Genomic DNA, 18,639 nt, shown 5'->3' on the forward strand with positions numbered 1-18,639 from the left:
CCAACTTTGCTATATGATGGAAGGTAATTTTTCATTTTACAAGTGTCTAAACAAACTCCATTGGAAGAGAGAAGTGTAAGCTATATGGTACAATGAGAATGTTTATTAAATTTCTGGGAAATGTAACCATGAAACAGAAGTAGAATTTTACAGTTCATCTTGGATGTTTATACAAGGGATGTCTCTGCATTTTAGAATTTCCTGGAAGGGATTCATAGCCATTTAAAAGTGTTTAGCCTTAACTATCTACATGGGAAAACCCAAGTAGATGAAGAACGCCTCTTGTCCAGACTATAACATCTAGTCAAGTGGAAAAACCCGTGGCACTTGTCTGTGTGTGCATGACAAATACATATACACGCACTCACAAATGCACAAGGGTCACAGGTAAGTAAAGGCCAGAATTAGGAGGAGGAGAGATGAGTAGGATTGCCTCTGAGAAACTGCAAAGCTTCTTTAATGTCCTCAAATTTCTCCCAGAATCAAAAGCCCTTCATTTTGATATGAATATTCTATTGGTTTTGTATTGAGTCCTGGAAAACTAGTCTCTGAAAAATTAAAAATGAATATAAATCAGATAGCAATGGAAAAGTACATGGTGAGTATGAGGAGGCTGAAATGCATTAACAAATAACTAACTTGGAAGAACTGGTATAAAGCACATCATTAGGAAAGGCTATGATCGAAAAAGAAGACAGGCTAGTTGTATGGCGACAGTGAGGTATAACAAGCAAACAAACAGCCCATGTGTCAAGAGAAAGTGAGGAAGGCCCCTAACACACTAGCTAGACTCCCCTTAGAGAGCTTTCTTGAAAGAGTCCCACAGGATAGAGGTATGGGATGGGTTCAATCTGCATCACTGGAAGCAACATCCACATCAAGGAGATCACAGATCCATCTGAATATAATAAATGTGTCCCTTCTTAAAGCAACATTACTCTTTCCTCTCAAAGTAGGAAAAGGCTCATAATTCTTATCCTTCATTAGCAAATTTTTCATGTTGTAGTCCACAGAAAAAACTATCATACACTTCAGGTGCAGTTTCATAGTAAAACCTTTAATCATCTGATAAAACTTCAAACTATATTTCAAGAGAATCCTATTGAAGCTAAAGGAAGTGGTAGGATAGGGTTGTGGTTAAATTCACATGAATGTGAGGAGTTTGAGGATTTATAAATACTGAAAGAGAAGTGCAAAGTATTATTAAAGTGAACTTCTATTTATTTGTATTGTTAAAACAAGTTAACCTAAAATAGAAACTTTAGGTTATCTGCAATAATAGAGATGAAAACTATTTCAGTTAGGAAAAAGAACAGGAATGAGGTAATTAAATATAATTTAAACATTTAAATAGAAATACTATGTATATTAGGGAGATCTCTAAAATATCTACCCCATATCTGGTCTCAGAGAAAAGTGTGAAACACAATATCAGAGTAGTTGCTGCATATCATCAGTTCCATTTTTAAAGCAAAGACATCCTTTGGACAAATTGCTTTAATCTATCTTTTTGTTGCAGCTTTCTGTAGGTTCTGGTGTAGAGATTCCATTCATGTCTGCAATCTGTAAGAAGAAACAGTGGTATGAATTTTTTACAGCATCAGCACTTGTACAGGAGGCTCTCTTAAAAATAAGTTAGAGCAGCAAATCTGAACAAAGTTTTAATTCCAAAGACTTAAACTGAAAAGCTAAAAATGATTCAGTACAGTACAACCAACTTATAATTATACATGCTAATGTATAATTAGTATTAATTATAAGCATACATGCATTTGTTAAACAGAGAACATAAGATTCAGAAATAATTTAATCATTTCAATTCAGAAAAAAAAAACCCAACACCATTTCATCCTTTATCTTTCCATACCTCAACTCTGAGCAGGTTACCACATAGAAGAATTGACTAATTTTAGTATCACCTCTTTTACTTTCTACTAATCAACTAGGAATAAATGTAACTAACTCTCTATCTGTGTATGCCTTTTCTATGGAAGTCAGCAGAAAACTGATTAAAAAAACCAAAAGTATGCATATTGTTTATTCAAAAGTTATTCATTTTTCAAAGAACAACTCTTGAATAAGGAAATGTTAAGTATCTTTAATTCCCAATTTACACTTCTTGTTAGATATCCTACAGCGGAAAAGAACTGAATTCAAATTATTATTGAAGCTTTGGGCTGTTAGAGAAAATCTCCAAACCTTGTCCTAAAACAAGGGCCAAAAGCCATTCATTTTTTAGCTACTTGCTCTGTCACTTGTGTATTATTATGTTTTTACCTTATAGTCTCCTTTGTTTTGTTTCTCGATAGAGCTCTCTTTTAGACCTTTTTTAGGCCACAGACGACTAACAAAAGGTGAGATTAGATGATATACATATGGCTCCAGGAATTTTTTGTAGACCCAAAGAAGGACAGGAATGACGATACAAGGAATGCACACCATTGCCTCAGGCTTGACTGTTCTGAACTGCAGATACAAAAAAGTGCAAATGATATAGTTTGTAAAGAGGTAATGACATGATTAGACTTTTCCTAGATTTGTACTTCCTAAAGTATAATATTACTTTTGGAAGAAAGAGACTAGATAAATCTAAAAATCAATTTGGCTAAAGCCAAGAACTCAATGTGCCAATTCAATATAGTACACTGTTACTTGGAATAGTTATGGAGTGTCCTATTAGGTTCTGGTTAATCAAGAATTACCACAAATATACCACATGTAGAAATAGATAATAGTAATGCTATAAGAGACCTTATTACCTAATGCAATCTCTATTTTACAGATGAAGAAACTGAGATTCAAAGAAGTTAAACGACCTGACCATGGTCACATGGGTAGCAAGAGTTAAGCTTTAAACCCACGTCTTACTGACTCCAGGTCTAACACTATCCTACTATGCCAAGCTCAGGAAACTGAAGTCCAAAGAGATTAGTGAGTTATTCATTTTTTATAAATGTGAATAAAATCAAACTCATTAACAGAATTGTATGTTTTGCTGATTCAGATGGTAACACTTGGTTCAATAAGCATATATTAAGTGCATACTATATTCTTGGTATTATGAATACATAGACAAAAATAAAAACTATCTCCTCTCCTCAAGAAGTTATTCTATTGTGGAAAACATAAACAAAGAAAATGAAATCCAAAATATATATAGAATGATTTCCAGGGGAAGGGTATTAGCAAACACTGCCCAGGGCAGGGGTAAGGGGATGGGAGAGAGCGGGTTAAGCTAGGCTTCCTGGAGGAGGTGGCACTTGAGCTGAGCTTTGCAAGAAGCTAGAGATTCTAAGAGGTAGAGGGGTAGGGAGGACATTCAAGGAATGGGGGATGGGCTGTACAAAGGCACAGAAATGGGAGATGGGATGTCTTAAGAGCAGAACAGTAAGAAGGAAAATTTGGCTTGAATAAATAGTGCATGAAGGAGAATAATGTGCAATAAGCCTGGAGAGGCAGGCTGGAGCCAGATTATGAAGGGCTTTAAAAACCAGAGGAGTTTGTATTTAATCTTTGAGTCAAGAGGAGTTTCTTGAGTAGAGGATTGATATAATCAGACTTCTGATTTAGGAAAACCAATTTGGCAGCTATAAGGAAGATGAATTGGTAAGGAGAGAGACCTGAGACTGAGGAATGAACTGGGAAACTACTGTATCATCTTAGAATGCCTAGGGATCATCAATGCATTTGAAATGATTTCTTTTCTTATGGTAATGCAATTACGACTTTTCAATAAGCTAATGCATAACTCTAGCTCAATAATATACCATAACACTGAATTAGGAAATTTCTACAAAGAAATTTTTAGTTTTCTGGGGATTTTTCAATCCCTTAGATAAGAGTTGGGAAGTCCTGCCAAGATTTTTTAAATTTCAAAACTGGCTAAGAAAGCATTAAATGTCAAACATTAAACATTTATTTCACTTTTAATATTGCATAACACAAGTAGCAAATACAATGATACTATATATAACCAATGATTGAATGCACATGTCAGCTGACTTGAGGCTTTGAAAAAAATATTACAGGCAAACCTAAACCAAACCTGCTATATGAATATTTGGGTTTCTGAAAAAAAAATGAGTGTGATTATTCACTTTATAAAAAGTACTGGTTTCTTTACAAAAGAATTCACAAGAGAATTATTTTTAAATAGCAAATTCCCTTAGCAATTTTTTATAGTTCAATTTACACACAATTTTAAAGGACCTCTGCATGATTTCTTTCTTCAGCACACTTATCTCCCTCATTAAATCCTCCTTGATTGCTACTTATTAACTGTGTAACCTTCAGAAAGTCATTGAATCTCTCTAATTCTCAGTTTCCTCATCTGTAAAATGAGGGGGTTATATTAGATAATCTCTAAGGTTCCTCGATTTTCCTGAAACACTCTAGTCAGTCAATGCCTCTAATGATGTCTGCCTCTTTTTAACAAAGTTTCCTAAAACAAAACGTGTAGTTAGAAGGTAGGGTTAATAGAAAGCACTTCAGTGTGACTATTCTCTATGCATTACGTACATTATGTAAATGTATGATTACATTTCAATTTTCGATTCACTTGAAACACTAGAAAGATCTTTTAGCATCTAAAAACAGTGTCCTTCTCTAAGTAAGATTCTGCAGCATTTTTATTTGTGAGTGCCAAGAACCCACATTAAAAAAAAAATGAACTTCACATGGAAGTAAAAAAAATTAAAAACTTAATTTAGTTTTTGTGTAGATACAAAATACTAAAATTACTTGGTTTTGGAGGGGGGAAGGCAGGGCAATTGGGGTTAAGTGACTTGCCCAAGGTCACACAGCTAGTAAGTCAAGTGTCTGAGGCCACATTTGAATTCAGGTCCTCCTAACTCCAGGACCAGCGCTCTCCTCACTGCACCACCTAGCTTCACCAATCACTTGATTTTTAATTAAGAAACAGGAACATAATACTTAATAAATACAATGAATTATTTTCTTCCCCCTTAACATTAACTTATTAAGAGAATGAAGGTATGTGTCCTTTAACTATACAGGTAATTCAAAAAGGCAGCAAAGGGTAGTGGAAAGAGTCCTGGATATAGAGTCAGAGGCCCAAATCTGACACATTACCCATGAGACTTTAGGAAAGTAGTCTAAAACCTCTCTGTGCCAGTTTGCTCATCTGTAAAGAAGGCGAAACAGACTCAAAGTCCTCTTTCAAGTCTAAATCCATGACCCAATTAACAATCCTATGCTGTAGTCAGGCTAGTACTTAACTTAATTTGGGTTCTCATGACATGCTAGATAGATCAGACCTGCACAACTTAGTGGGAGATAGGGGCCAAAATTAAAATAGGCTGAATTTCTTCTGGCCCCAGAGTAGTTACCCTAGACCTAGACTGACATGGCTGGTTGCCTTGGGTCATGTACGTGACAAACAGGGGAGAGTGAGCAGTGGCAACCCTACATTTTTTGGGGCAGCCTGGAATCCTTTGGTTGGCTGTATGCGGCCTTGATGTTGGCTGTATGTTGGGTGGGCCTAGGCTGGATAAATAAGGTGGAAGGAAGCTTAGGTGCATGAGGAACTGGGGGAGGTGGAAAGGAGAGGTGAGAACAGGGAGAGGGGAAGCACGAAAAACCAAAGTCTATATGAAAATGTAGAACTGACTATACAACAGGGGAATTTGGGTGTGGTAAATGGAGCTCATTAAGAGCTGCTTCAGGAAGATCAACATCAAATAGAAATAGCAAGTTAATAGTTATTTGGAAGGGTTTATAGGGTTCTTCGCCAAAAACACAGTGTAGGTCTGAAAGGAACCTTAGAGGCCATTTAGTCCAACCCTATCATTTGACTGTTGAGTTAATTGAGGCCCAGAAAAATTAAGATCCTCACTACAGGTGCGGAATGCTTCATGTACGTCAGACCCTGCCGATGTGTTGGATAGTTTTGCTTAACTGTTCTTTTTCTTTTTTTTTATGAGGGATGCCTCTCTCTGGGCGGAGATCAGAGGAATATATTTGGAAAAAGTTGATATATATATCTATATCTATATAGATAGCTATAAATTTTTTTAAATGTAGCAGAAGTGTATTTTTTTTAAGATGGCAAAGCTAATGAACAAGATAAAATTGTAGTTGTATATTACATTTTTGTATAAATTTTTGAAACTTTTTAGTCAGGCAGAGTAAGAGGACTGAAAAAATCTGGCTTTATGTTTTGCCAAATAGTCACTGGTACCAAGGAGGCTTCTTGCTCTATCCAGGAGCAGCAGGGCAGGAAAGGAAGGATACTCAAACCCTCAGTTAGGGGTTGTACTCAGAGCAGGGGTAGAGAGAAGTAGCTGAGGATTTTAAACATAAGTACTTTATAATCTGCATAATAGATAAAAACTATGATTTTCTTTTCTACCACAATCTCCAGAATTTGAATTCACGTTTCCAGAAAATACATAAATGATAATATCTAGGAATCACAGTTGGAGAAAGGAAATATATTTACTTTTAAGTGCCTTTGGTCAAAATCACATGCGACAGGGGAGGCAGAATCCTAAAATAGGTAGATACTTCCAAACTTTAGAAAAAAGTGCTTTGTTCAGCACCCCAACCTTATACCTCAATTTTGCCAAAAGGACAAAGTAAGAAGAGAAAAGCTATGTTCTTGTCAAAAGTTGAGGAAACTTCTTGCTTATCCACCTGGCATGGGGCCAAAGCTCACTCAAAAAAAGAGATAAAGGGAAGAGAAAAATAGGTTGGGGTTGAGTGAAATCTTTCTTTCTATATCTATATAAATCTATACCTGAAATTTCATAAAATCCTAGAGTCAAAAAATCCTTCTATGGACAGGATTCTAAATCTATGGAAGTTTTAAACATATTATATGACAGTACGGCATAGTGGAGAAAGAGTGCTGGATTCAAATTTTATCTCCAAGAAAGTCAAGAGAGAAATATCTCTCTGGTCTTAGCTTCCAAAACTGTAAAATGAGGTGGTTTATACTAGATGAAAAACTATATGTAAGGCTCAAGTGTATAGATAGGCAGGTGTGGTCTTATGGAGAGAATATTGATTTGGAGTCAGAAGTCCTAGATCTGAATACTACTTCTGACACTTACTAGCTGTGCTAGATCTTGAGTAAGTCGTTTCATCTCATTGTACCTCAGTCTTATCAAGGCTGTTCATAGGATTAAATATAAAGTACTAGAAAAAAATCAGCTATTTTCATTTAAAAATTACTTTTCTCTAGCACTATAAATCTTTAAATCTTTGTATCTTACATGTTGTATATTGGAATAGGCAATGCAGGGCTACATGAAAATTGACATGAAAGATTTTACTTTTGCTTTTTAAAAAAGCCCAATTATTGGTTAAATTGCATTCAAAATTACAGAGACTTTAGAGGCTGGATCCTTTTACTTTGTTAAAGAATATGTTAAAGATATTGGTGATAGTTTTGCAAAACTTAAAAATAAATGTCTTTGATTTTGACATTGGGTTTGCATATACTATTCTTTTAAAACTGACATTTATTCTCCGATAGACACCCTGTCTTGGTGGAGAAAAAAACATGACTGGCTGTCCATAGGATCTTTGAGTTCAGCCTTTGCTAAGTGATTATAGGCTATTCTCTGATCCTCGGTAGTATCCTTACCTACGAATACTTGCACTACCCACCCCGAGGACTGTTATGAGGGAAACACTTTAAAAACTACAAAGTATATTAAACTGTAAGCTGTTATTACTGTTAGAGACAGAATGAGCGCCGGGGACAGGGAGAGTTGAGGATGAAGGAGATGATAGAAAGCAGTCATAGAAAGTGTTGGGTGGAGAGCTGAAGTAGTAGGGCTCAGGAGGACAGGGAGGCAGTCCTTGAGAGATGAAGAGGGAAGACGTAACGGGAAAAGATGCAGAGCAAGGCACTGGTGGGAAAAGGTGATAATGGGAGATAGCGGAGAAACGTGAGACAAAAGCCCAAGGATAGATGACAAGTGACCGGCTTGGCAGGGACAAGAGGGGGTGAAGAAACTGGAAAAGGCCCAGATGACAGGCAGGCTCGCGGGGACTATCAGGCGAGTGGAGAAGGCTGCTCCGCAACCCCCGGGGTCCTTCGAACCCACCGGAGAAGGTGCCCGGGCCCTGACAACGGCTGAAGCCGAGGCCCGCCCGCTCCCAGCCACCGCCGTCTTCCTCTAGGACTGGCGCTACCTCACTCCGCTCCCACCCAGCGGGACCCACAACATCCCCCGACCCCGGCCCCTCACGCACCAGCCCACGGACCCACCGACACACCGACTGAACCGCTGCCCCAGCCCAGTTCACCCAGGAGACAGCAAAACCGGAACGGAAGCGCCCTCACTTCCGGGACCACAGCGAGACCAATGGGAAGGCGGAAGAAACCTGTCAGACCGCGCGCCCGCCCCTATACTGTCACGTGGGTTGTCGTCTTGGTGACGTCTCTGGAACCCAAACGCCCAGAATGCTCAAGTCCCTCCGGATGCCCCCTTCCTGTCTTCGGGTGACGTAGCAGGGCGCAAGGGGCGGAGCAACCTGGGACACGTGAGATGGGCGACCGGAGAAGGGCTGAACTGCGTTTGCGCTGCAGGCCTTCCACATCCGCCCAGGCCTGTCTTACTCCCCGTTTGAGGACGCAAATCCTCCCCAAAACTTATGACCCCCTACTTCCTTCATGGAATCTAACTTTTTCCTTTATGTTCCTTTTCACGGAATTATGAGAATCGTGGACGTTAGAGCTGGACGGAACTTAAAAATTTTCCCTTTCCTCTTGAAGAGTACTTGTTGTGGCACCTCTGGGACACGGAGAATCGCACCTGGCCCTCACTTCCCCAAGTTTGGTGACCGCCCCGGTCTGACCTCCACGTCAGGGAAGGCCCAGGCTCTTCACTGGCTCAGGAACCTACGGATGTATCTTTTCCCCTTCTAGAAGCAGGAACTTAGATGAAATCGATAGATGGCTCCCGGATGGGGTCTTACCCAACCTCAGGTTCAGTCCGGTCTCCACCCCTCCGCTACTTCCATTTATTTCCCTGGAGAGTTAAGCACATTTTGATTAATGCCTTTTCAGTCATGCAGTGTGTTCTACTGGCAAACAAGTAAATTTAAAAAATGGTCATGAGCAAGCCATTTCAAACAGCAGCCAGGGTGCATTCAGGGCAGGAGGCCTGGAAATTGGAGGTGTACTTTGGAGGCCAGTTCCTTTTATTCTGTTGAGGCAGTGGAGTAAGAGTCTGAAAGGATAGGCTGGCTCTGAAGGGTGGAATGGACTACACGATTAGAAATTTTCAAAAAGGATAAAAATTATAGTGTTTCGTTTGTTGGAGAAGACATGTATACATTTAAGAGATTTAAATGTTTAAGCTTTTGGTCAGCTGCAACACCTAGTTTTTGGTTTAAGGCATTAATTTGCTATTACTTCTACATGGTAACCCACCGTTTTAAGTTTGTATCACAGAATCAGAGATGAGACAAAGCATTGTTAAAGCTGTACAGTCAGAAATACCTGTGCAGCTTATCTTAGAACTTAGCCAAATAGCACTTATCCCTGATAAGTTCTAACATGTAAATATACAAATTGCTAACTGTAGTTAATACCAGCCAAGAGAAAATCGCCTGAAGGTAACCTGCTCAAACCGGGTGAGTGACCCTCTCCTCAAAAGGTGTCTGAGGGTCTTGGGCCAGGCCTATCACAATGGAGAATGGCATCCCAGGGAGACTTCACTGGGGAATTGTTTGGGACTTCACTAGGGAATGTCTTCACTAATGCATGAATTAGATTTAAATGAGGTAGAACTGAGCAAAGTTGTCAGCCGTCTGAAAAAACTCTAAAGCACACCTTCTACCTATTCTACTGGGGCAAGTTTTCACATGCTTGGGGCAGCACACACTCCAAAGTGTTTGAGGCCTGTCAATTACCTTCAACCTGGTTTAACCTTTCTGTTTCTTGGCTGGTATTAATTTTACAAGTTTTTATTAAGAGCGTGGCTGCTATTTGTGTTGCAGATTTTTGGAACCACAAATGAGCACCATACAGACCCCAAAAGTGGATAAGCAGCCCTGAAAAGGGCCCTGCAAGCCTTCATAGCATAGACTAGTCCTCCTGAACAGGCCATACAAGCCAGATAGTTAGTAGCCAGCCAAAAGGAAAAAAAGGCTCCACACTATACTGAGTCCCTTGTAAGGTCAAAATAATGCAAAAGCAAAGTGCATCAATCATAAAGTGAAATAAGGTTTTAAAGGTGGACAGAACTGAGTAAGCAAAATTAAAAAAAAAATATTCCCAGGTTATGAACATTAATGGAAACTGGGGGAAAAGATGACAAAATCACATACTCTTCAAGCTTTTTTGATTGTATACGGATTGATACTAGTAAAAATTTGGGGTATACATTCATCACCCCAATGTGCATATTTTTATGGATTATGTACATGTACTTCCATATTCATGGGATTATAGGATTTAACAGCTGGACAAGACCATCTCCAACGAAGGAATGCATTTCACAACATTCCTACTAAACAGTGAAATAGTTGAATGTTTATAGTGTTTTCTGGCTAATGTACATTATTTGTCTCCTCTACCCAACTTTTTACTTTGCCTGTGCAAACAATCCCCACTTAATACCAAGTCCAACGCTCATTCCCATATCACTCACTCCCACTATCTCATAGTTGAAGGGGAGGCATATAAAATAATAGCAGAGGAAGACTACGCACAGCAGTTAGTACCTTTCAGAACTCTTGTACTGACTACACCAATTACCAAAGTGGCTACTCATTTAAATTTTCAGTTAATCAAAAAACCCAGAGACTATCTCCAGCTATTTATAGCAAAGAATAGAAAAGAATTGTGCCCACCAATCCCCAGTGTCATGTTCTTTCCACTCTACCAGTTCCCAATGAGCACGCTCAGGGGCATGAATGATTTGCCAATGCCATACTACACATGGTTAAAAACAGTCGGGCTCAACCTCAGTTTACATCACAAATCCAATGCTCTAACCATTAACTGAGTAACAAACATCAGGTTTTTTTTTAAAGGCAACAGAACACATGCTCAACATTTTGGAGGCAAGGATAAACAATTTAAAACAAAATAAATACTTTAAAAATATTTACTGTAACAAATGTTTTCATTTCGCTTTTTATTTGCACTCTAATTTCATTATTTACTCCCGTGCCATAAGCTTTTGTTTCTTCAGTTTCTTCTGGGATATCTAGGGGGAAAAAAGAAAGATTTTTTAAAATCTAAACGACTAAACTAAAGGAACTAAATGACATTTCAATGTACTGGAAAATTCAAGAATGAAATCTGGGTTGCTCAGAATACAAGTTTTTTTCATGGTTATTCCAAAGGTGTCCTAAGATTGTCATCATGGCAACCAGAAAACTAAAAGTGACATAAAAATCCAATTTTTTTCACCTTTTTCTTTTGAGCAACCTCCTCTTCTGGTTTAGGAACAATTTGTTCCTTTTCAGTGAGTATCATCTCAATATGGCAAGGAGAACTCATGTATGGGTTGATTCGACCATGAGCCCTGTAAGTACGCCGTCGCATTTTGGGAGCCTTGTTAACTTGGATATGCTCAATGACAAGAGAATCCACATCCAAACCCTATGTGGGGAGCAAATTAAGGAAAAGTGTTAATGCCTTAACTTAAAATTGAATCAAACATGAAATTAACCCTGAGATCCAAAGAGATGCTTAAGATCCAACAGGTCATAAGAGCCAGGATTCAAATTCCAGTCATTTGACCAAGTTGCTTCTACTTGGACCTGGTTTCCCCATTTGTAAAATGAGGGACCCTGGACTATAGACTGATCCCTCCAGTAACTTATGTTACTTGATGGCTCAGATAGCGATTATTTTCATTGTTTAATCCAAAGGTGTCCTAAGAGAGTCATCACTGCCATCAAATTAATTTCTGCCTTAATCACTGGTATAACTAATATTGAGTCTTAACAGTTGCCATTATTTTAAAATAACATTCATTTGGTATGGAGATGGTTTTGTTTTAGCTTACCTTCAGTTCTGCATTACTCTCTGCATTTTTAAGCATATGCAACAAGAATTCAGCACTCTTTTTGGGCCAGCGACCCTGTGTCCAACCCCACTGCTTAGCCTGAAAATTAAAAAAAACAAAACCATTCATTGCTATTTGGCTTAGCACAGTTCCCTGGAAATTACAAATTTGCCCACTTTTCAGAAAATTGGGATTCTAAGTTGCTCAGAACATATTTCTTTTCATGATTAATCCAAAGGTGTCCTAAGATTGTCATCACAGCAACCAAGGAATGCCTAATGGAAGAACACCTTACTATTTAAACTTATTCTAACAAATCAATTCCTTAAAAGTATTTTTAGAAAGACATTTAACATATTTCCACAAATAGATCAAGAATTCTGACCTGGGCACACCTGCCAACTCCACCATTATACCGACGGAAGGGAACACATTGTTTCTTCAATGTGACATCTTTCAAATACTTGGTAGCTTTTCGGATATGCATGCCCTTGATAGCTTGGGCTGTTTCACGGGTGTTCTGTAAAAAGTCATATTTTAAAATCAGTGAGTCAAAAGATACAAGTTTTGAAAAAGGGTTATTACTTCTCAACAAATATTCTTTGATCCAATGCCATTGGCTTTTTGGTTGTTTTATGCATTTTCTCTGGCTTGTTCCCTGTGCCTGGTATCAATCTTCCTCTGCTCCAGTTCATTCCTCCCTAGCTTCCTTTAAGCCCCAACTAAAACTGAAATTCTACCTTCTACAGAAAACTTTCCCTCGTCAAATTCCAGTGCTTTAATCCTGAATGTAGCCTGCTTTGTATATATTTATTTCCATATAAGCTCACCAAGTCTTTTGCCTCTTTTTGTATCCCTGGCACTTAATGTTTATTGATTGACTGGATATACTATCAACCACAAATAACTGACATTTAACGCACAAACGTAACCTAAAAATTTTCCATACATGATTGCTCAGAGTTTATACAATCTGCTCAAAATTAAATGTTTTAGTTAGTGATGGAACTCAGGAGTACAAAGTAGAGCAAATGCCTTCAGTCCAATGTTTTTACTCTATTACACTTCTCCCTTATTTATCTCATTGGTTTCAATATTTTGGTTAAGATTAATGTAGCACCTAGTATAAAACCCTGGGGAACTCACTAAACAAACTAAAGTGGCTGCTCAGTGTTGTTTTTATTTTCACAGTTAATCCAAAGGTGTCCTAAGAAAAGTCATCATTGCAGCTTCAAATACATAGCCCTGATTCCAAGAAATAGAGGCAAAATGAAAAATCAGTCTGGAAGCTAATCATGATTTATTTTCACATACCTTGAAGTGGACCCGGAGATTTGAACCCCTTGACTTGCATGCTGAAGATTTAAAAAAAAAAAAAAGCTCAGATTAGTAGAGGGAGACATTTTATTGTGGCTTATAAAATGTATAGGCATTTATACTCTTAGTCCTACAGAATTCTGTCATCTGTAGGATGCATTATTGATTTTTAATGTTTGAATGCGTTGTGAAAGCAAAAGGCATCAATAAAAACAAAACTCTTTAAATCATAGTATCCTATTCACTTACATTTTGTGGGGTTCTCTGGATCAAGAGAGTACCTCACCATTTTAAATGATTACCTAGGAGAAAAAGGCAACAATTCAGTATCCTTTCTTAGACATGCATTTCTCAAGATGCACAAATAAGCACCTGACAAATATACTGGGGGGAAGAATTACACCACATTTTGTAATTATCTAAACAGTCAAAATGAATTCGTGGAAACAAACTGAAAAATCCCACCATCAAGCTAAATGAAGCAGCTGCTCAGAATGTCACTGTTTTCATGGTTAATCCAAAGGTGTCCTAAGAATAGTCATCACTGCAGCCACTTATTCCAAAGTAGAAAAAAACCACAAAAAACGTGGGGTAACTTCCCTTCACTCACCTATGCATTTCTTCAAGGTCTAAAATTCCCCCAATATCCAACAGCGTTAGGCACACCCCCAATAAATACCACCTGAATGACAAATTTGGCCGTGCCCTCAGATTTTAGAGTTGGAGTAATTTTGGGCAGCTAGGTGTAACAGTGGAAGAGCCCAGGGCCAGGAGTTAGAAAAACTCCTCTTCCTAAGTGTAAATCTGGCTTCGGTCACTTACTAGCTGAGTGACCCTGGACGAGTCACTTGACCCAGTTTGCCTCAGTTTCCTCATTTGTAAAACGAGCTGGAGAAGGAAACAGCAAACCACTCCTATATCTGCCCCAAAAACCCCAAAATAAGGTCACACAAAGTTAGACACGACTGAAAAAAACTTAGTTTTGGTTTAACTATCTTAAGGCTTGCAGTCAGTCACGCTAGTCCAACCCGTGCCTTTTACATGGAGAAACAGGGCCCAGAGAAACATCAATTTCATTATCTTAAGACCCGCTGCTTTGAAAAGCCGTCACCACCACATTGGTAAAGCGCAGTAACCCGGCCTTTACCCGCCTCCTTCCTTAACCTCCCTCCGCGACCCACCCGAGGCCCGAAAATGAAGCCTTGCCTTCCTCCACGGGCAGGGACGCACAGACCCGCGGGGTCCCGGGGCCGGGCCGGAGACCTCGGCTGCTCCCGGGAGGCTCTGGCGCTCGCGGGGACACCGAGGGCGGGGGCAGGGATGGAGGCCCCGGCACGGGGAGGGAGCAGGAGATGACCGAGCGCGCGCACCACTCCTCTGCCCCCCACCCCCCACTCCCCGCCGCCTGCGGCAAACGGGAGGCCTAGGCTGCCCCCAAATCCCCTCACCGGAACCAAAGCCATCGGGAGATAAATGGACGGCCCCGAAGGACGCCTCGGGTTTACCCTTCACGGAGGCCTTGAGTTCGGCCAGACTGAGGGGCCGATGGGGGCGATGCCCGGCGGATAGGAGAAGTGGCCCCAAAGCCGCGCTTCACTCACCTAGGACGGCTCAAGGGAAGAGGAAGAGCAAAGGCTTTCGGGAGACTTGATGAAAACTCGGCTATCTCGCGAGAGTTCTAGTTCCCGGGACGTGAGGGCTGGAGGCGGGGGAAGAGGGGGAAGAGGGGCGGGGGAAGAGGGGCGGGGGAAGAGGGGCGGGGGAAGAGGGGCGGGGGAAGAGGGGCGGGGGAAGAGGGGCGGGGGAAGAGGGGCGGGGGAAGAGGGGCGGGGGAAGAGGGGCGGGGGAAGGGAGAGTAGAGAATGTTCTTAAAACACCTAGGACCAGAAGGGATTATCTCAAAATTACTCTTTAAAATAACGACGAGGACCACAACAATCAAAACTAACCACACAAAACCAAGAAACTAAAGGGGTTTGTGTGTGTGTGTGTGTGTTGTTGGTTGGTGTTGATGGTTTTTTTAAATTCTGGTTGGAAATAGGGCCACTTTTCCTCAAAAATATAAAATTTTAAAGCGTAGGAGGTATTAGAAAAGGGGCGGGACAGTAGTTCTCAGAAATTGAAAAAACCATTAAGCGCGTTCTGCCAGAGCTGAGAGTCTTTACCATGGGTTCATGATCTGATAGATTCTGGGGGGAGGTGAAGGGGCAATGAACTTAGATACGAAAAATTTAAAAACCTGCTCCTTTATTTTCAATAACTTTTGGTTTCCGTTGTAATCTTACTCATTTTATTTTATGCATTGGAAAACGTTATTATCCAGTGCTTAACACAGTGCCAGGCACATAGCAAGCACTTAATAAATTAGGTTTTTTGAATTGAATTATTCAGAGAAGGGGTCCATAGGCTTTACGAGAACGAGAAAGGTATCCATAACACAAAAAGATTAAGAATCTGTATTCTAGAGGACTTTGCTTTGAAAAGACATAGAGGCATTGAGAGCAGATGTTGAAATCTGGAAGATGTGGGTTCAAGTTCTACAACGGGCACATACTTGTGGCTTGACAACTACCCCAGGCCATTCTGAAACTATTAAATCCTGATTTTATCTAATTCTGGGTGGAGGGAGTTTCCACACTCAAGTATTCATCACAGATTAAAAGAGAGGACTAGAGCAAATTGAATATCATCTTTGCAACTAAATAGTGTTTAGTTTTCTTTTTTTTTAAAGATCTGCTTGGATGTCAGAATGGCTAAAAAACCCAAAAAACTGTGGTGGATGAAGGTAATAGAATATTGCTTCTCCACAAGAAATTGGGAATGTGAAGGCTTCAGGGAAGCATGTGAATACACAGATGATCTGATGGAGAGTGAAGTAAGCAGAACCAGGAAAACAATATGCATAGTGACTATTTGAAGAGAAAGTACAATAAAAGATAACTGAAAGCTGTGTAATTATGATGGCTAAGTTTGGCCTTGGAGAAAGAGATGAGAAAGGGCACTTGTCTCCTTTCGTTTTAGAGATGGGGTACTCTGGGTGTTGAATATAGCACTTGCTCTCAGGTGTGATGGATGCCTTGATTGGTTTTGCTGAACTGCTTTTTTTCTTTTTAAATCTTTGATTCTTCTGTGGAAGGCCTTCTGTGTAGAGGACGAGGTGGACTATATTCAGAAATGAATACAACATACAAACAGAAAACATCCATTTAAAAAGTGTGGTATTGTAGAAAGTGCTACTTTAATATTCACTTGAATGAGGAGAGACCTGGAATGACGCGTATTTAATCCTTCTGAGGCTCACTTTCATAGTCTGCAGTTTATAGTCTTAGAGAATTACCTGGAGCACTGAGTGATTAAGTAGCTTGTCCAGAGGCAGAGGAAGGACTTGAACCTAGGTCTTCCTGACTCTAGCTCTCTATCCACTCTTCCAAGATGCACAGTAGCCATCTTTTTACAGCCTATAACACAGTTGTGAGGTTGGCATGGATGACTCCTCACACTTCCCTTTTCTCCACATTCAGAATTCTACGGATTTCTGAGGATTCAGGCCAGCGTCAGGCACTGTTTGTCTTAGCTTAGACTAGAGCATGCCAGAGACCTCCCAGAGCACCCCAAAGTCACTCTCAGTGGCTTGGCCTCAGGGAAGGCTCTACCTAGAACGTTCTTGCAAGCAGCATGTAGGGGATGTCTGCACTTTACCCTCAGGGCTATGCCTTCAACCTGCTCTGGTTTGTCTGTCCCAGGATCTCTGAAGGACTCTGTGGATACATTTGTGGATCCTTGGGTTGGATGAAGGAGTCTAGAGGTGACTGTATTTCTGTTGTTTTTTTTTTTTGAGGGGGAAGGCAGGGTAATTGGGGTTAAGTGACTTGTTCAAGGTCACACCACTTAAGTGTGTCAAGTGTCTGAGGCAGGATTTGAACTCCAGTCCTCCTGACTCCAGAGCCAGTGCTGTACTCACTGCACCACCTAGCTGCCCCGTGGTTGTATTTCTGACTAAAGTGTTGCATCTCTCAGTCCCAATAAAGTTTTTGCAGGGGATCTGTGGTCCTCTATATGCTGCCATCTTCCCACATCTCCCCTTTATGTTTTTGCTGACTATTTCTTTGTGGAGTCATCTAGTTGGAGGTGCATGGTTTCAGGCCTCCACTCATGGATTGACTTGGCCTGGGATCTCAGTGGTTCCAGGCCAGGCTCCTAGGACCTTAGATTGTTAGTCACACTGCCTTTTTTTTGATTTTGTGTGCTGTTTGTCACAATAAGTCACCTCCTTTAGACATCTGAGGATTCAGACCTGGGGAACTGATATTTCTAAATGTTAGGGATAGCAGAAATTAGAGAGAATAAAGGTAAAGTCCACAAGTATAATAATGTACACATGGGGTAGAGGAGGAAATTCACATTTGGTTCTTTAGAGTCTCTGCTCCTGTGAGGGATACAGAGAGAGGAGGTTCATTTTTATGGTGGAAGGCCTGCCTCCTTTACTTTGAGTTTACTGGCAAGATTTCTTTCTCAAAAACCAAGCCTTAAACGCACCTCACTCTGAAGCTCATAGATTGGACGATAGGTCCCTGCCCGCCTAGCACAGAGTGAACCCTGAGGGTCTTCCCCTCCCAGTTTGATATTTTTTTTTTGAGTTTTTGATTAAAGGGACTATCCCTAGACTTACTTCTTAAAGAGGACTATTCACTGAATGGGCATTACCTCACTCAAAATGAGAACCTGAAGAGGCTTTGGCGTGAAAGGGGCCAGGGTCTCCCATTGCATCCTGGGCCACTTCCAGTCATCCTGGCGACTATCAGGCCACTGGACCCAAATGGCTCTGGAGGAGAAAGTGAGGCTGGTGACTTTGCACAGCCCTCCCTCACTCAAAGTCAACTGCAAATCATGTCATCATTTCTCTGACGTCATGGTCCTTCCTCTTAGAGAATGAAGGACAAGCACAACGACACAGAGAGAAGAAAGAAGGAATAATTAAGGGCATATATAGCCCATGAATTGGCAAGTAGAATTCTGGACAGGTTAGAATGAAAGAGTAATAATGAGGAGGACAAGCTAAGGAAGACTTTTCTGGAAAAGGGTGAAGTGAAAGAATGTTACCAGAGTACTGCAGAAGACTGGAGGACAGAGGGAAAGTTTTGAAACCTATGCTTAACTGTGTAGAGGAGAGAAAAGTCAAAAGAGATGGAGAAATAGATAAATAAGATTATTAGAGACACCCAAAGTAAAACAAAACATGCTGGACAACAATAATTACAAGGTGAAGTTTTATAATGGCTCAGTTATTGGCTTTATGACCAGAGGATCTGAATGAGAATAAAAAGTA

General features: G+C 40.3%; 2 protein-coding genes and 5 non-coding genes across 10 annotated transcripts; all 7 read right to left on the minus strand.

Annotated features, from left to right (window-relative positions):
• Nucleotides 1–1,036: 1,036 nt before the first annotated feature.
• Nucleotides 1,037–8,320, minus strand: C1H18orf32 (chromosome 1 C18orf32 homolog). 3 transcript variants are annotated; one of them, XM_036739612.1, is made up of 3 exons: nucleotides 8,248–8,320; nucleotides 2,278–2,466; nucleotides 1,037–1,563 (listed from the first exon to the last, which is right to left on the minus strand). In XM_036739612.1, the coding sequence occupies exons 2-3, from the start codon at nucleotides 2,440–2,442 to the stop codon at nucleotides 1,498–1,500; spliced, it is 231 nt and encodes a 76-aa protein (XP_036595507.1). In that variant the 5' UTR covers nucleotides 2,443–2,466; nucleotides 8,248–8,320; the 3' UTR covers nucleotides 1,037–1,497. The 3 variants fall into 3 exon arrangements, with proteins under 3 accessions (XP_036595507.1, XP_036595500.1, XP_036595494.1); XM_036739605.1 differs by having other exon boundaries at nucleotides 8,240–8,320; XM_036739599.1 differs by having other exon boundaries at nucleotides 8,224–8,320.
• Nucleotides 8,321–11,069: 2,749 nt separating this feature from the next.
• On the minus strand, nucleotides 11,070–14,977 carry LOC118832176 (60S ribosomal protein L17). Of its 2 annotated transcripts, none has more exons than XM_036739594.1 (7): nucleotides 14,915–14,977; nucleotides 13,563–13,615; nucleotides 13,311–13,351; nucleotides 12,382–12,516; nucleotides 11,997–12,095; nucleotides 11,396–11,587; nucleotides 11,070–11,189 (listed from the first exon to the last, which is right to left on the minus strand). In XM_036739594.1, the coding sequence occupies exons 2-7, from the start codon at nucleotides 13,600–13,602 to the stop codon at nucleotides 11,142–11,144; spliced, it is 555 nt and encodes a 184-aa protein (XP_036595489.1). In that variant the 5' UTR covers nucleotides 13,603–13,615; nucleotides 14,915–14,977; the 3' UTR covers nucleotides 11,070–11,141. The 2 variants fall into 2 exon arrangements, with proteins under 2 accessions (XP_036595489.1, XP_036595486.1); XM_036739591.1 differs by lacking the exon at nucleotides 14,915–14,977 and adding an exon at nucleotides 14,762–14,798.
• On the minus strand, nucleotides 11,289–11,354 carry LOC118835078. The gene has a single exon (XR_005009429.1). It is a non-coding gene; the product is annotated as a small nucleolar RNA SNORD58 (small nucleolar RNA).
• Nucleotides 11,820–11,885, minus strand: LOC118835081. Its single transcript, XR_005009432.1, has one exon. It is a non-coding gene; the product is annotated as a small nucleolar RNA SNORD58 (small nucleolar RNA).
• LOC118835077 lies at nucleotides 12,196–12,260 on the minus strand. The gene has a single exon (XR_005009428.1). It is a non-coding gene; the product is annotated as a small nucleolar RNA SNORD58 (small nucleolar RNA).
• LOC118835080 lies at nucleotides 13,159–13,225 on the minus strand. Its single transcript, XR_005009431.1, has one exon. It is a non-coding gene; the product is annotated as a small nucleolar RNA SNORD58 (small nucleolar RNA).
• Nucleotides 13,798–13,863, minus strand: LOC118835079. Its single transcript, XR_005009430.1, has one exon. It is a non-coding gene; the product is annotated as a small nucleolar RNA SNORD58 (small nucleolar RNA).
• Nucleotides 14,978–18,639: the final 3,662 nt, after the last annotated feature.

Source organism: Trichosurus vulpecula, chromosome 1, assembly GCF_011100635.1.
Source record: "Trichosurus vulpecula isolate mTriVul1 chromosome 1, mTriVul1.pri, whole genome shotgun sequence".
Classification (NCBI taxonomy): domain Eukaryota; kingdom Metazoa; phylum Chordata; class Mammalia; order Diprotodontia; family Phalangeridae; genus Trichosurus; species Trichosurus vulpecula.

Coding starts and splice junctions, on each gene's coding strand:
- C1H18orf32 (XM_036739612.1), bottom strand. CDS start 2,442: ATGGTGTGCATTCCTTGTATCGTCATTCCTGTCCTTCTTTGGGTCTAC. Junction 1,564..2,277: donor AAAACAAAGGAGACTATAAG/GTAAAAACATAA, acceptor TTCTTCTTACAG/ATTGCAGACATGAATGGAAT.
- LOC118832176 (XM_036739594.1), bottom strand. CDS start 13,602: ATGGTGAGGTACTCTCTTGATCCAGAGAACCCCACAAAAT. Junction 13,352..13,562: donor TCCAGAGAACCCCACAAAAT/GTAAGTGAATAG, acceptor TTAAATCTTCAG/CATGCAAGTCAAGGGGTTCA. Junction 12,517..13,310: donor ATCTCCGGGTCCACTTCAAG/GTATGTGAAAAT, acceptor GACTTTTTACAG/AACACCCGTGAAACAGCCCA.